General features: G+C 33.5%; 4 protein-coding genes and 1 non-coding gene across 8 annotated transcripts in view; 1 reads left to right on the top strand and 4 right to left on the bottom strand.

Moving 5' to 3' along the window:
- LOC101738334 (probable ubiquitin carboxyl-terminal hydrolase FAF-X) overlaps window positions 1-15,577 on the bottom strand; it is a 32,497-nt gene extending 16,920 nt beyond the window's left edge. For all 4 annotated transcript variants that reach the window (XM_038015730.2, XM_038015731.2, XM_038015732.2 and 1 more), the window contains exons 1-21: window positions 15,464-15,577; window positions 13,967-14,036; window positions 13,077-13,206; window positions 11,716-11,935; window positions 10,669-10,824; window positions 10,374-10,572; window positions 9,075-9,230; window positions 8,239-8,392; window positions 6,780-6,931; window positions 6,138-6,395; window positions 5,521-5,619; window positions 4,578-4,720; window positions 4,273-4,493; window positions 3,644-3,774; window positions 3,374-3,570; window positions 3,189-3,291; window positions 2,694-2,862; window positions 2,083-2,329; window positions 1,858-2,008; window positions 1,664-1,783; window positions 65-196 (exon numbers count right to left, since the gene is read on the bottom strand). In XM_038015730.2, the coding sequence (XP_037871658.1) occupies window positions 65-196; window positions 1,664-1,783; window positions 1,858-2,008; window positions 2,083-2,329; window positions 2,694-2,862; window positions 3,189-3,291; window positions 3,374-3,570; window positions 3,644-3,774; window positions 4,273-4,493; window positions 4,578-4,720; window positions 5,521-5,619; window positions 6,138-6,395; window positions 6,780-6,931; window positions 8,239-8,392; window positions 9,075-9,230; window positions 10,374-10,572; window positions 10,669-10,824; window positions 11,716-11,935; window positions 13,077-13,206; window positions 13,967-14,008 (3,180 nt within the window). In that variant the 5' untranslated portion in view covers window positions 14,009-14,036; window positions 15,464-15,577. The remainder of the gene's footprint in view (window positions 1-64; window positions 197-1,663; window positions 1,784-1,857; window positions 2,009-2,082; window positions 2,330-2,693; window positions 2,863-3,188; window positions 3,292-3,373; window positions 3,571-3,643; window positions 3,775-4,272; window positions 4,494-4,577; window positions 4,721-5,520; window positions 5,620-6,137; window positions 6,396-6,779; window positions 6,932-8,238; window positions 8,393-9,074; window positions 9,231-10,373; window positions 10,573-10,668; window positions 10,825-11,715; window positions 11,936-13,076; window positions 13,207-13,966; window positions 14,037-15,463) is intronic.
- Window positions 1-25,430, bottom strand: part of LOC101743353 (TAR DNA-binding protein 43) — a 490,523-nt gene that overhangs the window by 357,093 nt on the left and 108,000 nt on the right. The gene's annotated exons all lie outside the window — the stretch shown is intronic.
- Window positions 7,614-7,690, bottom strand: Mir2756 (microRNA mir-2756). The gene has a single exon (NR_107324.1). It is a non-coding gene; the product is annotated as a microRNA mir-2756 (primary transcript).
- On the top strand, window positions 16,836-23,590 carry LOC101745860 (F-box-like/WD repeat-containing protein TBL1XR1). Its single transcript, XM_004924616.5, has 8 exons — window positions 16,836-17,090; window positions 18,158-18,307; window positions 18,493-18,638; window positions 20,025-20,227; window positions 20,416-20,536; window positions 20,915-21,067; window positions 21,179-21,370; window positions 21,975-23,590. Exons 1-8 carry the CDS (start codon window positions 17,033-17,035, stop codon window positions 22,473-22,475), a joined length of 1,524 nt encoding a protein of 507 aa, XP_004924673.1. The 5' UTR covers window positions 16,836-17,032; the 3' UTR covers window positions 22,476-23,590.
- On the bottom strand, window positions 23,532-24,889 carry LOC101745710 (tRNA-uridine aminocarboxypropyltransferase 1). Its single transcript, XM_004924615.3, has 2 exons — window positions 24,418-24,889; window positions 23,532-24,346 (listed from the first exon to the last, which is right to left on the bottom strand). The coding sequence occupies exons 1-2, from the start codon at window positions 24,610-24,612 to the stop codon at window positions 23,618-23,620; spliced, it is 924 nt and encodes a 307-aa protein (XP_004924672.1). The 5' UTR covers window positions 24,613-24,889; the 3' UTR covers window positions 23,532-23,617.

Here is a 25,430-nt window from a genome sequence, read left to right as displayed (position 1 = left end):
GTTTATTATTGGCAATATTTATAGTGGTGAATTGAATTAATATGAAATCATAGGAGATACGTACTGTTAGTTTATGTGCAGGACAAATTTGTGATAGCAGATGTGCCGCTTCAGTCAATGGTCCATGCAACTTCGTAATGCCAACATGTTCCAATTCTAATATAAATGGTAAGTACCACGAGCCTTGCGCAAACAGCTGTAAGAAAAAAAAAAATGTGTGCGTGTACTAGTGTACACACGTAAGAAGTGAAACTTGTTTATGGCCTTATTTTTCGAAAAATGATCTACATGCAACTTTCTAGAAATTGGTTAAATAAAGTTAAATTAGATAAAGTTTAAACAAAAGGATTTTATTATCATAGACATGAATACAAATAATACAATTATTTCACTTTACCTTTTTGCTACTAAGATTATTACAGCATTTTAATAATACATCTCTTTGATATCATAATACCCTGGTACTTTTCTTCCTATAAATTAATAATAATAGCACGATCCACGTGGTGTTAAATGGGGTTCCTGAGGTTCGTGAAGTTTGACCCACCTTGAGACATGAGGTCGATTTCTCAAATCCGAAACCATGCTTCAGAACATACCGCCGTTAATTATTAATAAATCTCTTTGCTATCATAATACCCTGGTACTTTTCTTCCTATTATTTTACGTAATAACAGTAATAAATAGCACGGTCCACGTGATATTATTAAGTGGGCTCCCTGAGATTATTGGAATTACAAAATGATTTCCGTAATCCACCTGGAGACATGAGGTCAATTTCTCAAATCGGAATCCATACTTCAGAACATACAGCCGTTAATTAATAAAGAAGGCTGTACGTCAGAGTAAAGTTATAATAATACATCTCTTTGATATCATAATACCCTGGTACTTTTCTTCCTATTATTTTACGTAATAACAATAATAGCACGGTCCACGTGATATTAAGTGGGTTACCTGGGATTATTGCAATTACAAAATGTATTCCGTGACCCACCTTGAGACATGAGGTCGGTTTCTCAAATGCGCATCCATACTTCAGAACATACAGCCGTTAATTAAAAGATGGCGCGTAACGGAAAAATGTGACGCGTAACCGAAAAATGTGACGGTAATTTTTTTTCCAACGCCGATAAGGAAGTTTCACTTCAAAAAAAGAGAACTAAATAATAATGTGCTTACATTCACAAACAAGCCTAGATTACTAGACATCAAGTCTCGATGACTTCAAACAGCATCTTAGATAGTGGAACAGTTCGAGAAAGAAAAGCATACTCCGCGATACATTCAGCATGTTAAGATTTGCATAGTTGGGGTCGGCGAAGGAGGGAGGAGCGGTTTCTTTTCTATTATATTTTAACAAATAATCATTTAGATTGAATTTTGTAGTTCTAGTAACCCTTGATTTTTCTCTGTACTGTTAGTTTTCAATTGCATGAATAAATCAATGATCAGCATAACTAGGATAGGTTGTTGAAAACAAATTTTAATTTTGCACTTTCATTAATTGTATACGCGCTAACGAAACAGTTCACGGATTACGAGCGATGGCCATGACCCATCCGCGTCCTTTCATTATAATTGAAATTCGCCATCCGTTCCGTACTAAAATTGAGTCATCGCTAACTCAGTCTGGCTATTATTGGGTTGAAATTATACATACAACTCCAGGTAAAGCGTTTTCAGGAGTAGGTGAAAGTGGCGGCGAAGATGTGCTAGAATCACTACTGGATTCATTCGAGGAACCGCATCCGCCGCTACCACACACTTGTCCATCATAAACCTGAAATTTGAAGAATTTCATTTCTCTAATCTTGTGACCATCACTAAGCCTTGATCAGACTGTACCCTATTTACCTTAGCGACGATCAAAGTTTTATCACGGAGAGGTATCTGTGAAAGTATTTTCTTATCGTGACTAGAATCCAACAGTTCACCATTTACAAACAATTCTAATTTGTTAACATATAGTTCTAATTTAATGGTACTATCCGAGGCACATTTTAATCTGCAAATAATAAAAAGTAGTTATGTATGTTTTTTATTATCTGTGTTTAAAACATAATATTATGACAAATATACCTTCTTTGGATCGATGCTCGTAAAGAATGCAATGTTTCGTTAGAATGCGAAAATAATTCTATATCTTCAATTTGTCTTTGGCCAGTTTGAAAGTTAAATCTTACTATTATTGTACATTGTCTTCCGCGACCGGCTCTGTAGATAGGCAGTATTTGTCGCTCCGACGAAAACCTTCTGTCACATTCATTAATGTATTCTTGTATGGCACGAATTATTCTACACATTTTTGTACAAACTTCGGGATTATCTAAAAGAAGTGTACAACTATTATATATTGTCAACAAAAAATTGGATTTGCAATATTCAAAATGCATTAGTTTTCATAAGGAAAACAGTAGTTACTTGCTGGTGCTAGGAACCCTTGTGAGTCCGCACAGGTAGGTACCACCACCGCGCTTATTTCTCCCGTGAAGCAGTAATGCGTTTCGGCTTGAAGGGTGGGGCAGCCGTTGTAACTATACTGAGACCTCAGAACTTATATCTCAAGGTTTACGTTGTAGATTTCTATGAGCTCCAGTAACCACTTAACACCAGGTGGGCTGTGATCTCGTCCACACATCTAAGCTATAAAAAAAAAGTTCACGTAGTATATTAAAAGTATCTGCAGAAACCTTCTTGCTGTTCCATTTCCCGTTGGAGCCGTTGCGTTCGTGCGCAGCACTGCGTTAGGAATGACTCGTGGTGCATCGCCGGCGACAGCTGCGGCCCCACGCACGTGCACACTTCCCGCAACAGCTCTATGCCGCGCGCCGATATGTCGTCGTCGCATTCCGTTATCACCTACAACATTAAATCGACATTAAACAAATTCTCTATGTCGTCATTGTCCAGACCAAAATCTGCTATGTGTACTTTTTGAGATTTTTACTTTTTGACCTTTTCGTATAGTTCACAGCCCTCCGTATAAAAAAAACTGTTATGTGTCTATAGCATTAATACTTATCTATAGCTTTCATTTGATATAGTTCTTAAAAATTCACTTTCATATAACATTTTATACGAAAATGTTTTAACTCGTTAATTAAAAATAGAGTTTTTGCACATAGCAGATTTTGGTTTGACAGTGACAATGTTCATAATTATTTACAATTATTCAGATTACTTACTCTCCATAAATAATCTATTCCTATGAGATCAGCGTCGTTGAGTTGAAAACTTCTACGTTTAATCCTAAGTTTACCTTCTTTGGCATTCACAGCTTTAAAAAACCTAGAAATAAATTGAAATATCTCACATCTGTATTATTCGTAACTATGTAATTTGATTTAATTGTATGAAAGAACCAACTTGCCTCTCAAAACATTTAATACCGGCATGGGTTAATAAATTAGGCGGTAAAGTCATAATGTTACGTCGAAAAAAATGCAAGTTGATATTTGGATCCAAATCAGGTTCCTCTCCCATGAGTTTACTGAACCATCGAAAACAGGCTTCACGGTCTCCAAGGTGCGCTGGCCTTTCCGCTAAACATACCCAAATCTGTTTTGCCTGAAAAAAACGTAAGGCATTGGAAACTGCAGGTTAATTTGATTTCTATGAATATAGATGATTTAAAACATACCTGTTCAGCACAAAGCCACAATTGACCATCTTTCAATAAGAACCGCAAAAAACTAAGTCGTTCATGAACCTGAGCTGCGTGTGGATATCTTCCATCGGGTAACCAATTCTCCCAATCGATAACACCATCAACTAAAAAAATTTAAAATTGATTTCATTTTCTTTTTTCCGATTTTTTTTTATTGGTTAGGTGGGTGGACGAGCTCACAGCCCACCTGGTGTTAAGTGGTTACTGGAGCCGGACATCTATAACGTAAATGCGCCACCCACCTTGATATATAAGTTCTAAGATCTCAAGTATAGTTACAACGGCTGCCCTACCCTTCAGACCGAAACGCATTACTGCTTCACGGCGGAAATAGGCAGGGCGGTGGTACCTACCCGTGCGGACTCACAAGAGGTCTTACCACCAGTAATAAATTAAATTAAAGTCGTCGTGGCTAAAGGATAAGACGTCCGGTGCATTCGTATCTAGCGATGCACTGGTGTTTGAATCCCGCAGGCGGGGTGGGTGGCGCATTTACGTTGTAAATGTCTATGGGCTCCAGTAACCACTTAACACCAGGTGGGCTGTGAGCTCGTCCACACATCTAAGCAATAAAAAATAAAAAAACTCTATACTATACTGACCTGCAAGTTTATTACGAACTCCATCCATATAACTTGTAAGAGAGTTTGTAACCAATATGACAAGGGAGTGCTGTGTTTGTAGCCGGTCGATCAGTTCCTGTCTCGTAAGATTAGGTCGCACGCCCGTACCTCCGCCCGCTTCGTATAAACAACAGATTTCTTTCATCATCTTAAGCGCAGGAAGCACCCATTTTTCGTTTGTTTTTAACTCTTCTACGCACCTTCAAAAGTACGAAATTTACTAATTTTAAGGACAGATTATAACGATATGCGAGAAAATTATTTGAAACAGTTATGGCTCTTACTTATTTAGCCACAGAGTTTTCTGTGCATCGCGATCTTGACTACAACTGTAGTCGAGTATTTTGATTAGATTAGCAAGGGCCACGTCAATTATTTCTGTGCATACCTCATCGGAGTGTGCCAAGTTCCAAAAAAGTACTAAAACCTGCAATGAAAAAAAAAACAAAAAAATCATGATAGATGGGTGAAAGGGTTCATGGCCGGATCTTCTCAGTGGTTCGTGATTTCGATCCGGTAGTAGATTCAGCGATGTATTGCTCTTGCTGGAGCAAATGTTCGCAATATTTCTCAGGTCGTGGCCGTGAGCTCACCTACTGGTCCGCGCGAAGTTCGAATAGGGCCTTACGCTACCAACGATTAGGTAGAGAAAAAAAGAGCAGCTGGCCTATTTGGTGTTATGTGGTTAAGAAGCTCATAAACAGCACAACGTTATGACACCTGAGACTTAAGATCTATGTCTCAGTTCTATGATAATTATCATCATCATCATCATCATGCTTTCCTATTACCCTCTGCTGGGGTGTAGGGCTCGAATCAAATTTTTCCATTTGTATCGGTCTTGGGCAGTCTGTTCTAGCTCCTCCCACGTCATGCCCAAGACCCCTAGCTCCTGCTCCACCGAGCGACGCCAAGTTGTTCTGGGGCGGCCTCTCTTCCTTTTACCAGACACTTTCCAGGTCAGTGCTCTCTTTGATAGGTGTGTATAATTATGCAAATTAAAATTTTTGGTGATTTCATATGTGTCACATGACGATATTCCATCATTGGGGAAGTCATTTGTGAACATAAGTTAAATTCACATTACAATCGAAAACATTGTAACTCCAGGATCTGAACTGTGACATAGTGGCATCGCATAATAAGAGTACATCGGGCGTCTTATCCCTTAGGTCGTTGACTTCTTCATGACTTGTATACATTTGCATATTTGGTTTTTATACAAACCTTGTTCGCCATTACTCCATCTTTATCATCTTCAGCAAGCCTTCTTATTACCTCTAACAATTTGTCACTTTGTTTTTTACTTGATGAAGCCCAACTAGCCTGTGAATTTGTTTAAAGTTAATCAGTAAATCAGAAACTGTCTATAGTTGGTTTTGGAAACAGAAACACAATAATTAAATACCATTTCACACAGTTTCACAAGCCGAAACATAATTTATCGTTCAGCATATTTCGTCAAACAGTAATAAAGTAAAAACATCGTAATCGTTGGTTCCACGCCTTAATTTAACGGATTCACGATATACATAAAAGTGAGAATATAACAGGCGGTGCAAAGAGTGGATTTTATTTAAGTTGTAGCTTTATTGTTGTTGTTGAAGATGGATAGACAATCTCAATACATGATACTTTAACTTATGAAGTTTTTGGAGCCCAAAAATACCACAAAGTTAATGCCGTTGTTCAGAGACAACAGAAGGAACATAAGAACAAACATGACAGATTTTTCCTAAGACAGTATAATTAAAATTCGATGGCGTTGCTGTTCGAATAATTAGACTAGATAATTTTATCAAATATTGAAAAAATTAACAAAATCTATATAAAAAATAACAAACCTTAAAACAGTCGAAAAGATGGTCTAATTGGTCAGGGGTAAAATCCCACGCTAACTTCGACAGTAAATCGTGCAGGTTTTTCACGATAGCTTCATGTTTCCCGTGCTGCGCCTTCCAAATAGCGTCCAAGTCTTCTGTGGTTAACGAATTTTCTTTGATCATAAACCTTAGCATTTTCTCTAATCTGTCCACATATTGAGGTTGATGAAGTGAATCACGAAGCACAATGTCCACTACTTTGTTCTCACGAATCCAATTCTGAAACATTCAATCAACAGTTACAATGGATTCATGATATGGTAAAATTTATTTGCCGAATTCAATTTTGGAAAATAAGATTGTAAATTATGTGCATGTTTTTGATTAATCATACCATTAAAATGGACTTTAAGGGATTATTAAAAAGAACAATGTTGAACAACTGCATTTTGAGTTTATGAGTAGATTTAAATTATTTCTTAATTATATGATATTCTTGACTAAGCCTATTTATTTTCGTAAACATTATCATCATCAGAACAAGTGCTTTACGAGAACTCATTATGGAAGGTAATCAAAATAAACACATTATTATTTTAAGATCATATTTGCAATGCACATTTGCATTATGTATTCAATAACAAAAACTGTTAACAATCTTACCGTTATGACAGCAGGTGTGAGCCACTCTGGTTTTGGTTGTTGTGAAAAAGTACTTATAAGTTGATTAATTTCATTCAGTGCTGACATTTTGCCATTAAATGAGGACATTTGTAATAACCTCAATATCATTTTCAATCGAAACATTTCAAGAGCTGAAAATAAAAAAAATTGTATGTATCTGATATAGAAACCATTGAAAGTACAACAGTAAAAGAAATAAAGAGTACATCCTCGTAATTTTAGTACGAATTATCATAATTATCGTAAAGTATTCTTTAGTTTCAACTATGTTTTGAATTCTTTTCTAATTTCAAACAGTGTCGAAATATCACTAATTTTTAAAATCGGTTTGGTATATCAATGAATAAAGTATACAACGAGCGGGATTGAAAATTTCTGATACAATCATTGGCAGTGAGGCACTGTAACTGGTTAAATACAAGTTATCATAATCCAAAAGATTACTTATAATTTGCCAATACTAGTAAGGTTTATCTTTAACTCAGGTATGAACATGATTAGCTGAGTTTACGAAATTATGTTATGCCTATTCACTTCGAATTTATTATGACTAACACATTAGTATATTCTATCCTTGTAATTAGTAGTTTTCTTATCCAAAACTACAATACAACACCAAATGTGTATTTATTTTAGTTTAAATAGAAATTCATCAAAACAGACAAAAATTAGCACTATTATTATCTAAACAAATTATACATCAGCAGACATATTTTAATCTAAAAGTGGTGAATGACTTAAGATTACCATCATGCAAAGAAGCTGATGTACAGGTACCACATTAATATATGGTGCATCGAAGAGACGAAAGGAATTCAGTAGCATACAATGTAGCAGCCGAGGGGCGGAATTAAGCTGCGCCCCTTGGCAGCTACAGGGTGTGCAACTGATTCATACACGTGGATGAACAATACTCCTTGCAGAACTATAACTGCTGGCTGACGATTCACATCGGCAATACTATAATGAGTGGTAATCAAATTGAATGTGTAGCTACTGTGGATATGCGTTGATCAGACGGTGTTGGACGCGTACAGATTATGTATGTATTAATAAATGTGTATTTAGCATGCTTTGGATGTTAAAACATGAAAGAAGCGTTATTTACAGAAAGCGTTAAATATTCGATATTGTTTCAACTATGTCCTATTTACAGTTTTATTAAATGTCCCAAATTAATCTAGAACGGGGATATTGTTTATAGCTTTCAGTAGTCATACAAATTTTAAACAATCATTCAAAGTACAAAAACATAAAATACTTATTCTTTAATGGTAAAATTTAATAATTCTAATATTCACAATACTTAAAAAGTGTATGTCGGCGATAGTTACACAGCATATTATGCTATTAATGTACTAAAATTCTTATTCATTAATTCATTTCTAATTTCAAAATGATAAAACATAATAAATTACTAAACACATTAAATACTTACACTTAAGAAGACTATGATGTTGTGGTGTTTTTGCAGAAACATATTTACAAGCCCTAATCAAACAGGAAACGGTATCAGTCTTATTTTCACTACCTCGCGCTTCCTTCTTCAATTCTTCGTCGGATAAACTTTCTAACAACGTTGGTATGCATTCCTAAAATAAATAAATATTGCTTCACAAAAATCTACAAATAGTGTAATTCTAAGGCGGTATTGATATAGGAAAGTTTTTACATTATTGTCTTGGGAATGATTCTCAAAGACTGAGGATTTTTTTTAATGCTGAAAAATCTGCCACTACTATTGATAAGACTTCTAGGCAATGAGGCAAACATATCTACGCTTGAAAGGCAAACGTGACTAAGCGACAATGCGTGAACTTTACAGTAGACCTTTTATTTAAAGTTAAAATACCTGAAAAAAATTATATTTTAACGAATCTAGCTGTAGGATTGAAATGATTTTAATAGATCTAGAAATTTTTTTTTTTTGCACATCGAATATGGTTATTGCCTATCATTTATGTACAAAGCAGTTATTGTCGCTTAGTCACGTTTGGCTTTCAAGCGTCGATATGGAAAGTAACAGAACAAATCAGAAAAAGATTGGAGATAAGACCCTTAACATATCTAGAGCCAGCCTAAGTCATGTCACAAGCATCCCCAGATTCTACCATCCAAAAGTCTAATCTCCTTATTGCCAAATAAGTAAGAAGCTTGGTATACCCATAACCAATTGACTATGCTGTGGTTTGGTTTTTAATGTTGGCAAGGTTGTTAACCTTGAGCCCATACAAATCAGACACTAAGCTCAATGAGCTCATTTGTAATACTTACAAGCACAGGTAATAAGTATGTTGTAACAGTATGTGCAGTGAGAAGATCATGACAGACACCAAGAGGGCGTAATAAATGCCAGACCTCTGTGACTCTTGTTTCAGTTGTAGACTGTTCTAATGATGAAGGTTGGTCGTTACGAGACTGTGTCATTGACTGAAAATTAAGAGGAAATAAAAAAGATAACAACATAAAAAAATGTTCACATTTCAACAGTTTTATATATTGTAGGTACAACCACCCTGCCCATTTCTGTCGTGAATAAGTAATGCGCTTCGGTTTAAAGGGTGGGACAGCTGTTTTACTGTAAAAAAAACTGAGGCTTAGAACTCATGTCTTAAGGTGGGTGGCGGCATTTATTTCGTTGATGTCTATGGGCTCCGGTAACTCACGGCAGGTAGGCCATGAGCTCGTTCATGCATTTTAGCAATATAATAAAAAATATATAGACTATAACAGGAATATGCTGTGGAACAAAATGTGATGCAGCTTCCTTTTTAAATTTTTGTATGTTATTTCCATACATACATCAGGTACAGGTCACATTATCGTTTTTTAATTTAAATAATAATTTTAATTTTACAATCACGATTTTTTTGGCGTAAATCACAGTGACGAGTTATAAGCATACAGTGTAAAGCTATAATATGTTTTTTAAGGATATTTGGTTATTTTTGTGGGCAGTTTTTTGGAGTTTACTCCTTTAGAATCGATTTACATATATAGGCCCGGGGTATGAAAATTATGGGGACCAAAATCGTACTAGCATGTCACACGAAATGCGTTATGCGCCTGATTGGCTCCTGATTGCGTGATGCGTGCGCGCGCCAATCAGGAGCCAACGCGCGGCCGCGTTATTGCAGGTGACGCCGGGCTGCTGCGCCGGCAGTCCGCCACAAAGCCTCGTACTGATCGCGCGTTTCTCTCATTATTGTATTTTCATATATTTGTTAGTCGTTTGTTTTGTGTCTCGTTAATTTGTTAATAATCTGTAGTGTATCGTGTTGTCGTAATATAGAACTATTTCTCGTATTGTTTCGTTTAATTTTTTATATCCAGTAAACTCCAGTCGTGCGTCGGAGCGGACACACACACATTTTTTATTTTATTTCCTTTATAGTACAAAGAACATACAGCCCTTATCTGTTTGTAAGTAATCACCATGGCTTATAGACGTCAACAATACCAGGGATTCTGCCAGGCCGCTGCCTACTGCTAAGGACTTAGCAACAGTTACAGCTAGCTATGTACGACCGAATATTACTAGTGATTTTAAAATAATTTTAAATTAGTACTTACATCACTGTTTTCCCCAATAACAAGAACTGGTTCAATACAATTGGTGTTAGATGTCTTGCTCTCATCACTTTCTTTTTCCATCATCTCAGACAATACCTTTTCTTCTGTATTCATAGATGAATTGAGATCAGACTTTTGAAAACCCATTATCTCTTCAAACCTCTCCCTTAATTTCACAAAGCCGCCTGCTTGACCAAACCTATAAAAATTTAAACAAAACCTCTAAAACTTTTCTATTCTTTTAATAATTGATTTGTTCCATTTTTTATTAAAGCTGCTTGCGCTTACTACTTACACATTAATTAGATGGACCAGCCACCCCCTAGGAGTACGATGATCATGAGACCTAGCAAAAATTTCTATGTCTTGAGAAGGCCCTTGACCTGTACCAGTGGTATTTGATGTCACCGAAAGGCCCTCGCTCGTTCGCGATGCATTGAACATATGAAACCTGAGAATATTTTTAGTAATATAATTTTCTTAAATAAAGTAATAAATTAATATGGTTTTGGGTAGAATTAACCAACAACTGCCATCCTTTTATTTTCTGTTGGCATGTATTATTAAAAGCATTATTGTTCACAATAGAAGCAGTTTGTGACCACATGTTATGTGTATTAAGATTTTACAAAACTCAAACCAACCACAGCAGGATCGGATGACTAGTTAACCAGGCATAGTAAGTACTAAACATGCTTTACAATATGATTATGGGGTCTGAATACCGCCTATTTTGCATAGAAAACTCTCTACCTTTAAGTCTAATTGAAGACGAAAACTCTTAAAAAGAAAGATCTTAAAAAAACATACATATTTGTACTAAGCTGAAATCTTTTAATCTAGTGAATATTCTCATGTTGTTAAATGAGCACTTAAGCCATATTATTACTTATATTAAACTTATTATTAGGAACTTATATTTTAAAGAAAATATCTTTTATGTATGAAATATTTTTGAGATTAATGTTTAGAGTAATTGCAACAAGTAAATCATATTATATATGTGATAGGTTTGTACAAGACGCTGGACAACATTAATACACTACTATTACTTGATGTTCAAGCACTACTAGGATAATTACGCTCTGCAAACAGTGCTTTCGGCTTAGTTAATGTTAGTACATCAATCCCTTTTCGGCTTTGGCATCTCTATTTACATATTGCAACCTTGAAGAATTCAAATTTTCCAGTTTGACGGGTAGGTGAATCGTTTATCTTTTTGGGTTCGGTTAACCTCTTAACACCGATTCTATACCTATGAATCAGTATGACAGTATGGCAATTAAAAAACACTTATTTCAGGAATGAGTTTTTTTCATAATTTATGAAATAAAAATCTTACTTGTTACTGGGGTTTAATGTCATAGTCAATAGATGCAAAAATCTGGGATCATCAAGTTTAAGAGCACACAACTTGACTAGCTTCTCACAGTTGGATCTTACACACTGTTGTATATTATTTTTCCACGATGATACTGCATCATCTGTTAATATCTTTGTAAAAGATATTGTGAGAGCATCAGTGTAAAATTTCTGACACGCCGCATTGTGTACATCTTCTCCTGTTAAGCAAATAATTTGTATTACACTCTCTATCTGATAATAATTATCAAACCTACAAATTAAGAGACAGGTTTGAATTCAAATGAATTAATCTTTCATTTCAATAACATGTACTTTTTAAAAAATTAAAAAAAAAAAAAATGTCTGTCAAATTGAGAATAGATAAATATTGTTTTCTCTTTATTAATATTTGTCTAAAGTGTAGTTTTGACGAAATTTGTGATTAAAGAAGTATAATAAATAGTCCTTTCAAATCTTTCCTACACAAACATCTCTATGGAGTTGATTGACTAATTATGGAATTCTTGAAGTATATTTTTCCAACCAGTGAAATTTTCGCGTTTTAGAGAAGGTATATATGTAGTTTGCTTTTGCAATTAACACATTTAAGGTGTTTTCATAAAGTTTCCGTCGAACTCGTTAACTACGACGAAGAATTCGTCTAGCGAACTAGTCCATGACAAATCACTGCGTGCGTTTCTCGTCCGATCTTCTCAGTGGGTCGTAATTTCGATCCGGTGGTAGATTCTGCGAAGCACTGGTCTTGCTAGGGCTATTGTTAGCAAATTCTCTTAGGTTAAGCCCGTTAGCTCAACTACTCGTCCGCCTGTAGTTAGAATAGCCCTTTGGGCTACCAACGTTTAGGTAGAGATAAAAAAGGATGCTCCGTCCATCCAAAAAGCGCGGGATCCAATTCACTATTCAATGCAATTCTCACCACATGCTCTGTTTTCTTCTATTGCTTACGTGTGTGAATGAGCTCATGGCCCACTTGGTGTTCAGTGGTCATCAGAGCCCATTGCCATGAGTCCTCTCTAACGCAAATTTAATAATTTTTCCTCGAAATTATTTAATAATTTGTTCTCTAAGTTTAATGTTCCTGCTTTCTACTTTATTGGTTGCTTGATATATTTGGCTCGATGTTCTTTAACTTGAAATCTTGGAAAATTTGGGTTTGGTGGATGAGGAGACTTTGACTATGAACAAATGATGACATCTCTTTATAGTAAAGGTCTCCTTCCTCGTGGAAACAGTAACAATAGTTCAACGGAACGAACTTATGAGTTTCCACTTGATAGCTAGATATGTTAATAGCATCAAGGATTCTCAGTTTAATAGTGAAAAGAAAAAAAATTAAACCTTTTGCAGCTAGTTCTGTTGCAGCGACTAGAAGAGCTTCCAATTCTTGTTCTGGCAGCACTGGTACAACCCAACGGGGATGTGAAAGTTTGTCTTCCAGTGCCTTTAATTTCGCCTCAGGGAATGCCATCTAAATAATATAAAATTTGATTAGTTTATATAAATTATCACGTAACATCTGTAACCGTATGAGATTATAACTTAAGACATCCCTCCTCCGTGCGTCGTATTCCTCAGTGCTGAGGGTCGTGACCTTTACAGAGGACTTTTGTTAGGACTATGTTCTTCCATTCACTCCTGTCCTCTGCGCGTGGATAGCGACATTGATGCTAGATTCCAGTCGTCTTAATCTGACGTCTTAACTTAAGACATACAATTGGATATTTAATATATTTATATTCATACAGCTATGAGGAGGGGCATCCTAAAAAGACTCAGATGAATTGTGTGAGTGCAAACATGACGTACGATATGCCAGAATGATCCCACATAGTAGGATAAGAGCAAGAAAAAAATTCATACAACTATGCACTTGCACGTCTTTTGTCCAATTTTGTTCAAAATCTATACTGGACCTAGACTTTTTACCAACAGGAGAATGATAGGTTTTTTTTATAGATTTATTAAACAATCACCCGCCGTCGCTGAATTTCACTAGTTATTAACAGAAAATTACAAAAAAATATTAAAAGTCAGCCATAAGAGTCTAAAATTAATATTTATATAACTAGAGACTAGAGGTCATACTATCTGTATTGCCTTATATTGCCTACCTCTGACAGATTTAATATAAATTATGGTGCGTCTAATCTAATTTTACAACAAATTATTCAAAAATTGTTAATTAATAAAATGTATAACTTTACATTTAAATGAAATAATATTTTTACCTCCCCAGGCATCTGGTCTTGTTCTTTCATGGTTATAGTCATTATTTGAAACGCTGTCTCATTGCATTACCTGTAATTTTGTTTAAATTTACTTTTTCTTTACTTAGTTATTTAAAGAAACAACACAACATTGGACAAAATTATTTCCCATTATAAACTTTGTTATATTATGGATATGCAAAATATCATATATTTTGATGAATCCAAGACAAGTTTTTCTTTTCCTCTGATAATTTTATTTATTAAATATTTCTTCTTTTTACTTTTATTGTAAGTAGTTATTATTTGTAAATACCAGTTAAGAAATATTATTCATTTAGCTACAATTTTGTTCTAAAAGAGATGTATTCTTTCCAAAAATAAATGAAACAGTTGATGGATATAATGGTTTAAAGAAACACCAAAATGTTTCATTTCAAAACTTGCATTTTGATTAAAAGACACCACATCAGTAAATTTATTGCATTGCATTCCGTCACCAAATTAAGAATCAACTAAAATACGGTGCCTCAAGAGAGTGAGAGGAAGTGCTCCCTAATAGTCTTGCCTTAAATTACGAGTTCACAAAATATTCCCATCTTAATCAATAAGTATTTATGCTTAATTTAGTAAATGAATAATGATCCCATTTTATCATAAGCCAGTATATTCTCATTACGAACTCTAGAATGGTGCTCATTACAGTTGCTTTTACTGATTGAAAATAATTGCAATTATTCCCAAAACATAATTTTCTGCTTCTTTCTTTGTGTATGCCCATATGTTTTATATTTACTAGTCCTAAACAAATTTTATAATACTATTTATGTTTAACATTGCTTTTACAAACAAATTGTACAGTATTGAAGTAATGCAAAAGACTGCAATGTTAAATTGACATTAAGTTATCTTAATTTCTACATTAAGGCTTGCTTCACGTAAGAGAAGAATGTGTTATAAAAACAATTTAATACCATATTGATTTGTTTTTACTCAATACCACAAATATACCTTCAAAAATATAATAATATTGTAACATGAATATTTTTCATATTTTCCCTGATAAGACATAAAGTACTATGGTAATAATACTACATGGATTTTAAGTAATTCCTATTTTACCTATAAATCTCTTGGATTTTATCTTACTAAAATTGGGCCACCCTGCATATATCACACATCAACATTCTAATTATTTATAGTATGTAGACAAACTCTTCAATGACTTACAATTTCAATAGAACTATATTTTTTATCTATTGAATTTGCGAATTAATGAACTTTATAATAAATGCGTTTTTGGAGCTTGCTTCGCAGCGCAGGTTTTTTTTCTGGTTAACTGTAAACTACAAATACTCAATCTTACAAAGGCTAAAAATCGCAAATTTATAATTCTAGAAATCAGCCGGCGCTACAAAATGGCGTCAAAATCATATACAGAACAAAGCAAAATCTCTGTTTTTGCAATAAGTATGAAAGAGAAATGTGAATGAATCGCATTAATTTCAAAGATTTTACCTTCGTTCTCAGCAAATGTATTAATTCTAGAAAATCCAAAATAATTCACAATGATTTCACTAACACTTTTGACGTAACTGTCGAACATAGATTATAACAGATTATGCATTGAAAGTTGAAACATAGACACACTTAATATTTGAGACAAAAAAATACAATCGTAGTAGGTAAACCTTTACAATATTGAAAGACCTATGATTTATGAGGCTCAGTGAATTTAGCACCCTTTTTTTACTTTCGGATTTTTTTAATTTTAAATTATTTGTTCGTCGTTTGTTCGTTAATATTCGAATTCAAAAATTGTTTGTTCATCTTTTATTTATTTATAATTAATTAAACAAATGATCACCGTTAAGTTGGCCTCCTTCACTAGGTATCTTTATTTTTATAACTCAGATTAATTAATTTTGATCAATTATCGTTTGTTCGACAACTATTGGTGATCGACATCATAAGCTGCTACTCCAGACAATCTGAAAATTTAGATGGAATAATAATTTTTAGTTCTAAATACATACACGTAAAAATAATATAAAATAAGGTTAACTAACCGGTAACATGAGTCAATATCAATTGCATTCATAATGTGAGCTTTCAAAGTAATTTTAGCTGGAAGTTCGCTTGATGTACGTCCAGATGATTCCTTGCTATCTCCACGAATATCTAATTCTATATATCTGTATTCTATATATATGTATCTAATAAAAAGGTGGCGTGAGACGATGCGATGGTTTGCTTATTAGATATAAAATAATTAATAATTGGGAATTTAATTGTTCTTATGATCGAGCAATCACTAATACTTGTCGAACAAACGATAGTTGATCAAAATTAATTAATCTAAGCGATAAAAATAAAGATATCTAGTAAGAGAGGCCAACTTAAGGGTGATCATTTGTTCAATTAATTATAAATTAATAAAAGACAAACAAACAATTTTTACATTCGAACATTAACGGACAAACCACGAACAAAAAAATGTGTGCGTGTACTAGTGTACACACGTAAGAAGTGAAACTTATTTATGGCCTTATTTTTCGAAAAATGATCTACATGCAACTTCCTAGAAATTGGTTAAATAAAGTTAAATTAGATAAAGTTTAAACAAAAGGATTTTATTATCATAGACATGAATACAAAAAAGTTAAATTAGATAAAGTTTAAACAAAAGGATTTTATTATCATAGACATGAATACAAAACAGATGGCGCGTAACGGAAAAATGTGACGCGTAACCGAAAAATGTGACGGTAAATTTTTTTCCAACGCCGATAAGGAAGTTTCACTTCAATAATTAAAAACAAAAAAATCCGAAAAAAAAGGGGCCAAATTCAGTAAGCTATATTTAATAGACTTAGCATTCATAAAATTCAGTTTAATAATCTGTGATTCAGAGTACCTACCATAGATTATACACTTATATTTGATGTAAACCTATCGAGTTTATTTTTCAAATCGAATAATATTTCTGTAAATTACAAATACATACTACCTAAACTGACCTAAAGTAGTTACTACAGGCTACTACTGATAATATGTTATTGTTGTGATTACCATTTGATATGCAAAATGAGTTTTACTAGTGACGAAGTAAACTTTCTTGTGTACCGCTACTTACAAGAGTCAGGTAAAGTAATAGATACATTGTTGAAATAGCTTGGTTTTTCGTGAAACCAAGCTCATGGTGGCTGAAGAATTTCAAAATACAGAAACCGCAAAAAATACATAGGCTATAGAAACTTAAAATATAGGCAGTTTATGAAATAAACAACCTGTCACATTGTTGATCAATCGGTTTTATAGAAACACTGGAATTTTGAATTGTACACATTTAATGCAATAATTCTTGTTTATAATTTACCCTTTAAATACTGTATAAGATGTTCTGATAAATGTGTATTGCAAAATCACATGAATGAATATTAAAATATATCCTATTATTTATGTATGGAGTACATGCAAAAATCGTTCCTCGTCATTGACACGGGCTGCTATCACCGCCCTTAATTATTACTGTAAAGCTGTTTTGTTATATTGTTTCAATAGTGTAAAGCCTTTAAACAAGACTGCAACCATCTCTCAAAGTGGTTGGAGGCTTAAATTTGTGAAGTTGGTAGGTTTCTAAAATTACTCTTACAATTAAATTCAAAACAATGTGATCTGGTAAAAATTAATTTAATATGTATTTACAATATACTGCAATACACACTTGTTATTTGATAACATAAAACACACAAAGTTATAAACTTGGTGTTAAGTGATTATTTGAACCCACAGCCATCACAGCTTGAATGCCAAAATCTAGCTTAAGACATGAGGAGTCTCCACTGTGTAGTAAAACAGCTATCCCGCTTTTGAAACAGGAATATATTTATAGTGGTGGTACGTACCTATGTGGTCTCAGAAGACACTCCACCACCAGTGGGTAACCCCAGCCATGCTCATTATTTTTTCAATAATATTACAGGCACATTTACTGTCCAAATTCTATTGAAATTATAAAATGTAATCATATATTAAATAATAACCCTACAAACCATTATGCATACTTAATATATGTGTGACTGCATGGCAGGAATATACAAGATAGGTAGTAGGGGCATAATACAATATGTACTATGTAAATTAGGCCTGTACTTGTTGTTATTAAATAGGAATATTAATTCTACCTATGAATTAAATATTTTTTTCTAGGTTTCCACCATTCAGCATATTCTTTTGGAATTGAATCACACATATCACAAAGTAACATTAACGGAGCTCTTGTTCCTCCAGCAGCATTATTGAATATTATACAAAAAGGATTACAATACACTGCAGCGGAAATAACATTAGGCGATAATGGTAAGTAACAAAACATGATTATGATTCATGAGTTAATCATTCCACACTTATTTGCCAAATAACAATGTTACTTGCATCACATGAAATTATCTTACCTATTGGACTGGAACATGGAGGTTGTTGGTGCCTACCTGTCAGTTTATAATACTAAATAAGAGCCTAAATTCTATAACATTTTCTTCTAGGAACTGAAAATCGTCTCACAGAAAGCCTCAGCTTGATTGATGCTGTTACTCCAGATGTAGTAGCAGCTAAACAAAATGCTCACAATGCTCAGAAACAAGCTGCCAAAACAGAACAGGGATCTGGAAGCGAACAAAATGGTGTTGATGTATGTTTTTTTTATTTGTTGTTTGTAATGCTATTTGTGATTTAAATACATTATTACTAATTAGTGGTACTATCATGTAGTGGTAAGGATACATTATCACAATTTACAATTAAATAGATAGATGTAATAAATAAAAACACCAATAGATTTATTCCGAGTCATTACTTACTACACATGTCCTGAAGAAAACCCATCAAGGCCATTTGGATAATTTTTTTATTAACATACGTTCCAGTGTTGACATAAATGTAGAACTTAAAGTATCTCGGGTATCTCTGATTGAAAATTGCAAACAATTAAAATAAAATATAACTAGTAAAAACAGTACAGTAGTACAAAGGTACTAAAAGTAGTCTTCACTCTATAAAACAGTAGATTGAATTCTTGCTTGCTCCTTTAATCCCTGTGTTGGGTCTGTTGCCTAATTTTCCTTTTAAATTCCCTATATTTACAAATCAAGAGATGAAAGGCTATTTGGTTTAAGTGACATTTTGCTTAATATACAAAATTTATTTTTGGAATCTAATGTGAGTTTTATTTGGTAGTATCATCAATTAAAAACATCAAAGACACAAGTACTAAGTAACTAAGACACTAGATTAGAATTATCAAGATCTTAGAATTAATCTGTTTAAACATGGGCATGTATGTATGTGTCAATTGTCATAATTTTCTAAAATTTATTTATTTATTGCTTAGATGGGTGGACGAGCTCACAGCCCACCTGGTGTTAAGTGGTTACTGGAGCCCATAGACATCTACGACGTAAATGCGCCACCCACCTTGAGATATAAGTTCTAAGATCTCCAGTATAGTTACAACGGCTGCCCCACCCTTCAAAACGAAACGCATTACTGCTTCACGGCAGAAATAGGCAGGGTGGTGGTACCTACCCGCGCGGACTCTGAAGAGGTCCTACCACCAGTGTAACAACTGGTCCCTAAAAAAATAACAAAAGATATAATACAAAATTTTATTATTTCAAATTTGTAATGCCTGTAATATAACAAAACAAATGAGCTGACAGCCGATTTAGTTGATTGAATCCTGTGTTTCTGGGAAAACTGGGATTACTTGTCAACTTCCTTTGCTTTACTATGAGTGAAAAAATAAAACCCATTTATTCTCTGCTTTGTGAAACCAATCTAGAATAGCAACACCCCATCTCTACCCATGAGTTTAGTAAACACCAACAATCATAGAATGGGACACAGTGCTCTCCAAATATTATATCAGGGGACTGTGAGCTTGTTCAAAGATATGCATATTTTTTAAATTAGCTATAAATTAAATTTTACATTTACATTAAGGTTCACCTACAACTCTTGTTATGATGTACACAAAGATATAGGGATCCTGTGTATTATTTTCTAAATATTTTTAAAGGGTACAACATGCAGTGCACAAGCTGCAGCAAGTGCTGAGACACCAGCATCAAACATACCCGTGCCTATGGACATGGACACATCAATTGAAATTCCAGCAAACAAAGCTACTGTACTAAGAGGTCATGAATCTGAAGTATTTATTTGTGCATGGAACCCAAGCACGGATTTACTGGCCAGTGGATCAGGTGATAGTACAGCTAGGTAAGTTGATTAAAATAATTTTTTTATTATACTAATTAGTGTAGAATAGTAATTTAACATTAAAATAATTCAATAATTGAACAATTTAAGCTGTAAAATTGAAAGCTTTTACATTGTTTTCAAACAAAAATAACCAGTACACCTATGTACTGCAAATTAAAATAATAATGTTACTTAAATTTATACAGAATTTGGGATATGTCTGACAACCCAACAACTACTCCAAACCAACTAGTACTCAGACACTGTATTCAAAAAGGAGGTACTGAAGTACCAAGTAACAAAGATGTCACTTCACTGGACTGGAATGTAAGTTTACAAGCTTTTTAATTAATACTTATTCATTCATTTATTTGTAAAAAAAGCATGCGTTGTGAGCCCACAGAAAGCGTCACCATCCTGCCTATTTCTGCCGCAAAGTAGTCATGTATTCCGATTTCCGGGGTGGAATAGCCATTACACAATGCCATCGAGATTTGTACCTCAACACAGGTGGCTACAGTCACCGGGTGATGTCTATGGGCTCCAGTAATAATTTTACACAAAGTGGGCATGAGATTGTTCACTCTGATGTGCATAAAAAGAAATTTTTTTTATTTTCTAATTTATTTAATATGATTAATTTAGGGACATTGCAAGTTGAATTAAAGAAATAATATGATAATAATATTTAACTTTTTATTATAGTGCGATGGAAATCTTTTGGCAACTGGATCATATGATGGTTATGCTCGAATTTGGACTACAGATGGTACATTAGCATCGACTTTAGGTCAACACAAGGGACCTATATTTGCACTCAAATGGAACAAAAGAGGAAATTTCATCCTTAGTGCAGGGGTACTACAGATTTATAAGTTTATATATTAAAAAAATGTTTTTTAGTTATCATAAAACATTAGAGTAAGTTATGTAAAAATAAGCTTAGAATTGACATAATAATTATTTTAGGTTGATAAAACAACGATTATATGGGATGCTTCAACAGGTCAATGTACCCAACAATTCTCATTCCATTTAGCACCAGCACTAGATGTAGACTGGCAGACAAATACATCCTTTGCTTCATGTTCTACTGACCAGTGTATACACGTTTGTAAATTAAATGCTGACAAACCAATTAAAAGTTTCCAAGGACACACCGTAAGTACAATCTTCAAAATTCATTTTATTGTTTATTTTATTATTGCCTTTGGTTAAAAAACCACATACATTAATTAGTGTGAGTTAAGTACGTACTTTTTTTATTGCTTAGATGGGTGAATGAGCTCACTGCCTACCTGGCGTAATGTGGTAACCAGAGCCCATAGACATGGCCTCAACCTTCCAACCCAAACTCATTACTGCTTCATGGCAGAAATACACAGGTGGTAAACACCATTGCGGACTCACAAGATACCCTACCATCAATAATTACGAAAATTATAATTTTTGCTAATTTGATTTTTATCACACAATGTTGAATTGTGAACTGTGAATCATGTCAATCATGAACATTAAAATTTGTTAAGGACGTATTTCATTAGAAATATTGGTACCTTGACGCGGAATTTGAACACTGGCACACTCTATCGCTCAATTCGAATGCATCTTTATTATCCTTAAGTCCACGACGACTTGGAGTCTGAGAGCGGACGCAAATATTCACGTCTTAATCTCTCATACCACTTAGTATGTTGTGGACCCTGCACTCGTTTGCTTTTGACAGAAATAAAAGAAACTATAATTAAAAATGTATTTTTTACAGAATGAGGTTAATGCAATAAAATGGGACCCACAAGGACAGCTACTTGCATCTTGTTCTGATGATATGACTCTTAAAATTTGGTCAATGAAGCAAGATACCTGGGTTCATGATTTGCAAGCACATTCAAAAGAGATTTATACTATCAAATGGTCACCAACTGGACCAGGCACACAGAATCCTAACATGAATTTAATTCTTGCTAGTGCATCATTTGATTCAACCGTCCGCTTATGGGATGTTGAAAAAGGTGTCTGTATTCACACACTAACAAAACACACTGAACCAGTTTACAGTGTTGCATTCTCTCCTGATGGTAAGTTTTTGGCAAGCGGTTCTTTTGACAAGTGTGTTCACATTTGGTCAACACAAACTGGAAGCCTTGTACATTCTTACAAAGGTACTGGTGGTATTTTTGAAGTATGCTGGAATTCTCGTGGTACCAAAGTGGGAGCCAGTGCTAGTGACGGCAGTGTATTTGTGTTAGATCTTCGTAAACTTTGAGACTTACAAATATAAACCTCATAGCTTTATATGAGGTGGTGCTGTGGCATTGGAACATGAATTTGACATTGATGATATTACAATAATTGGTAAAGTGTGTTGTGCTATTGGAACTAAATAATATAATGCACTAGATTTCAATCACCAAAAGTAATTTTGCAGGTATAATCAACATTTATGATTATTTCAGTATATTTTTAGAAATCTCATCTTTGAGATTGGGTGAAGCAGTGAAATTATGCATAGAAAAATATATAAATGTGTTATAATGGTTGTAATTTTTGTCACATAATTTTCGAACCGGCGGTGCATATCGCCATCATTTTATTTTTGGTAATTTAAAAATAGTTTTGAATTAAGAACGCAAATGTAATTTTTTATAATATCTGGTAAAATTAACTAATGACATGTTCTCCGTTACGTCATAGAATATGTAGTGTTTCAAGTGAATGATTTATATTTTTGTTGGTATAAAATAACTTGCAAGCTCTGTTCATAGTTTTAAGGTGTATTTTGTGTCTATCAATTGGCATTAACAGAATTCCATACTACATATTAGATATTCACGATAGGTCACCGTGATTATTTTCTAGTGATTTAACAGTAGTTTTGTTTATAAAAAAACATAGCCTAAAGTTTATTTATTAACTTTACTTTTTCAATACTTTTTTAACTTGTTATCTAAAGCAGACAAAAGCTGTAGGTAATTTAAATAAACAGCTGAAAAATAGACTTTAAGGCTGCAATTCTCAAACTGGAGTATTTTGTTATTTTATTTAACTAATTATTTGTTTAAATATCATAAGAGTTTATATTTAGTTGCACAAAAACATTATCTCACCTGCAATAAGAAATCGGGTCATAATAACTAATTATCAAAATTAGTTTGGCAACATAAATAATCAATTGAAATGTAAAATAACATTTAAAATGTACAGTAAAAATTTACATTTAAGTACAAAATATATGACAAAGCCTTACTAAAATTTTAATTGAGTATTACAATGTCTGTAATAAATATCTAGTAGTTAGTATAAACTTTATTTAATAAAAATGTTTTTTTTTTTGTAAAAATTTATTTCTTAGTCAAATAAATTTATTTTAATCAACAAATATTTCAAGTCCTGTTTATTTTTCGGATATCAAGACATTGGTCTTTTATAGGCTAACAAATCTTCATGTTTATAAAGTTCATGTAACTTTGAATACATAAAAACAAAAAAGAATAATAAGTTGTCATATTGTCCAACATAAGGATCACATTGAGGATGATTTTGATCTGGATTATGCACAGGATAGTAATCTGTAAGGTGGAATTTGTAATTTTCACTCCGACCCCATGCACACAAATGTAATTCTAACACAAGTTGATGTAATGATTCAATTGTGGAAAGATACCACCTAGGACTGCCTTTTTGGTGTCTCCAAAATTGAGATGGTCTGTTTTGCAAAACTATGGTTGGCAGTTTTTGAATTCTTTTATCGGCATATATACCACGGCATTGATTCCAGGTGCTGTCAATAATAACTACATGATTTATAGGTAATTCTTGGACATGATAGATTTCATGGTTATCTTTTCTTGTAACTATCTTTTTCATTAATGTTCCAACATTGTAACCAACTGGCAGTTGTGATAACATAATTTCTGAGTATGAAGGCTGATTTTGTTGTTGATTGAATAAGTCTCGCACAGATTTTGCCTCAGCTCCAGGAAACAACAAAACAACCTTTCCATCAGTAGGATAATCTGGAATATCTGGATATGTGTACACTGTGACATCCCGTGGAGCAAGAACAGCAGCATGGGCTGCAGTGCTTTTACCATTAATCTCTCCTTTGTGTTTGATAATATCCACTTTTATTGGTAGCTGCAAAAATATTACTTATTTATTAAGCTGAATTTATTGTTTCCAAGAAATTAGTTTTATGAGTTACTAACTTTACAGTAAGGTATTTTTCCTTCAAGTGCTGGTACTGGAATAAAGCAAACATAACAAAAGTACATTCTTGACTTGCCGCAACGTGGGCAAGCACTTCTACTAGATAGAGAACTAAGCGGTTCAGTGTTTGTTATTATCAACCCTTCAAAAGGCCTGTCATCACAAGCCTTAGCGATACGATTTTTAGGGTTCATCTTTCCTTTAATATAAAGCTAAACTATAAATTTCACGTATTCTATGGTAATTCAATGTTAAATTGTTTATTTTGTAACACCATTTAAACATGACAATACAATACAATATCTAAACATAAAAATATGTGATATTTATATAAAATGATGTATTTTTAAACACTACACTCTAAAAATGTAGTGCATTTTATCTATTTTACAATTAATTTAGCAACAATAAATTTATTTTTAGTTTAGAACTAAAACAGTTTTAGTTAACATTTGTTTTTTTAAGGAATTGTATGACCTGGTAACTAAGACTTTTAGGTCATGTCTTATTTTAATTTATATTCATAATGTTATGAAAAATGATAATATGGAGTGAAATAAAATAAAGATGATTAATTTGAGACATTTCATAGATTGGGATGATATTAAATAAAATGATATGGGATCAAATACAATCTCAGTAAAATGGTGGTCATTAATAGATTTTTTTAGTGGACTTTTTGGAGGATCCCGAAAAGTTACGTTCAGCGGCTTTGTTTCATTTTCCCACATTTGTGCACTTTCACAGATATTAAACAGTTAATAAACCACCATTATTACACATTTAAACCCGAAGAAACACTAAATAGACAAAAAAAAACAAATCACAAAACTTCACTTCTCGTGTTCCCGCCAAAAAGCCACTTTTGACACTTTTGACAGCTATCGAAATTCCAGAATGAGTAACAAACAGGGCTGCCAACTCCAGCATAGAGCAAAACTGTAGATATGCTTAAAAAAATAGAAAACTGCAAATATCAATTAAAAAAATTAAAATCTACAGCTTTATCTTT

This window comes from Bombyx mori, chromosome 15, assembly GCF_030269925.1.
Source record: "Bombyx mori chromosome 15, ASM3026992v2".
Taxonomy (NCBI): Eukaryota; Metazoa; Arthropoda; class Insecta; order Lepidoptera; family Bombycidae; genus Bombyx; species Bombyx mori.
The sequence above is the reverse complement of the archived record's forward strand: the minus strand, read 5'-3'. Positions and strand labels throughout refer to the sequence as shown.

Coding starts and splice junctions, on each gene's coding strand:
- LOC101745860 (XM_004924616.5), top strand. CDS start 17,033: ATGAGTTTTACTAGTGACGAAGTAAACTTTCTTGTGTACCGCTACTTA. Junction 20,228..20,415: donor TCAGGTGATAGTACAGCTAG/GTAAGTTGATTA, acceptor AAATTTATACAG/AATTTGGGATATGTCTGACA. Junction 21,068..21,178: donor ATTTCATCCTTAGTGCAGGG/GTACTACAGATT, acceptor TAATTATTTTAG/GTTGATAAAACAACGATTAT.
- LOC101745710 (XM_004924615.3), bottom strand. CDS start 24,612: ATGAACCCTAAAAATCGTATCGCTAAGGCTTGTGATGACAGGCCTTTT. Junction 24,347..24,417: donor GAAAAATACCTTACTGTAAA/GTTAGTAACTCA, acceptor ATATTTTTGCAG/CTACCAATAAAAGTGGATAT.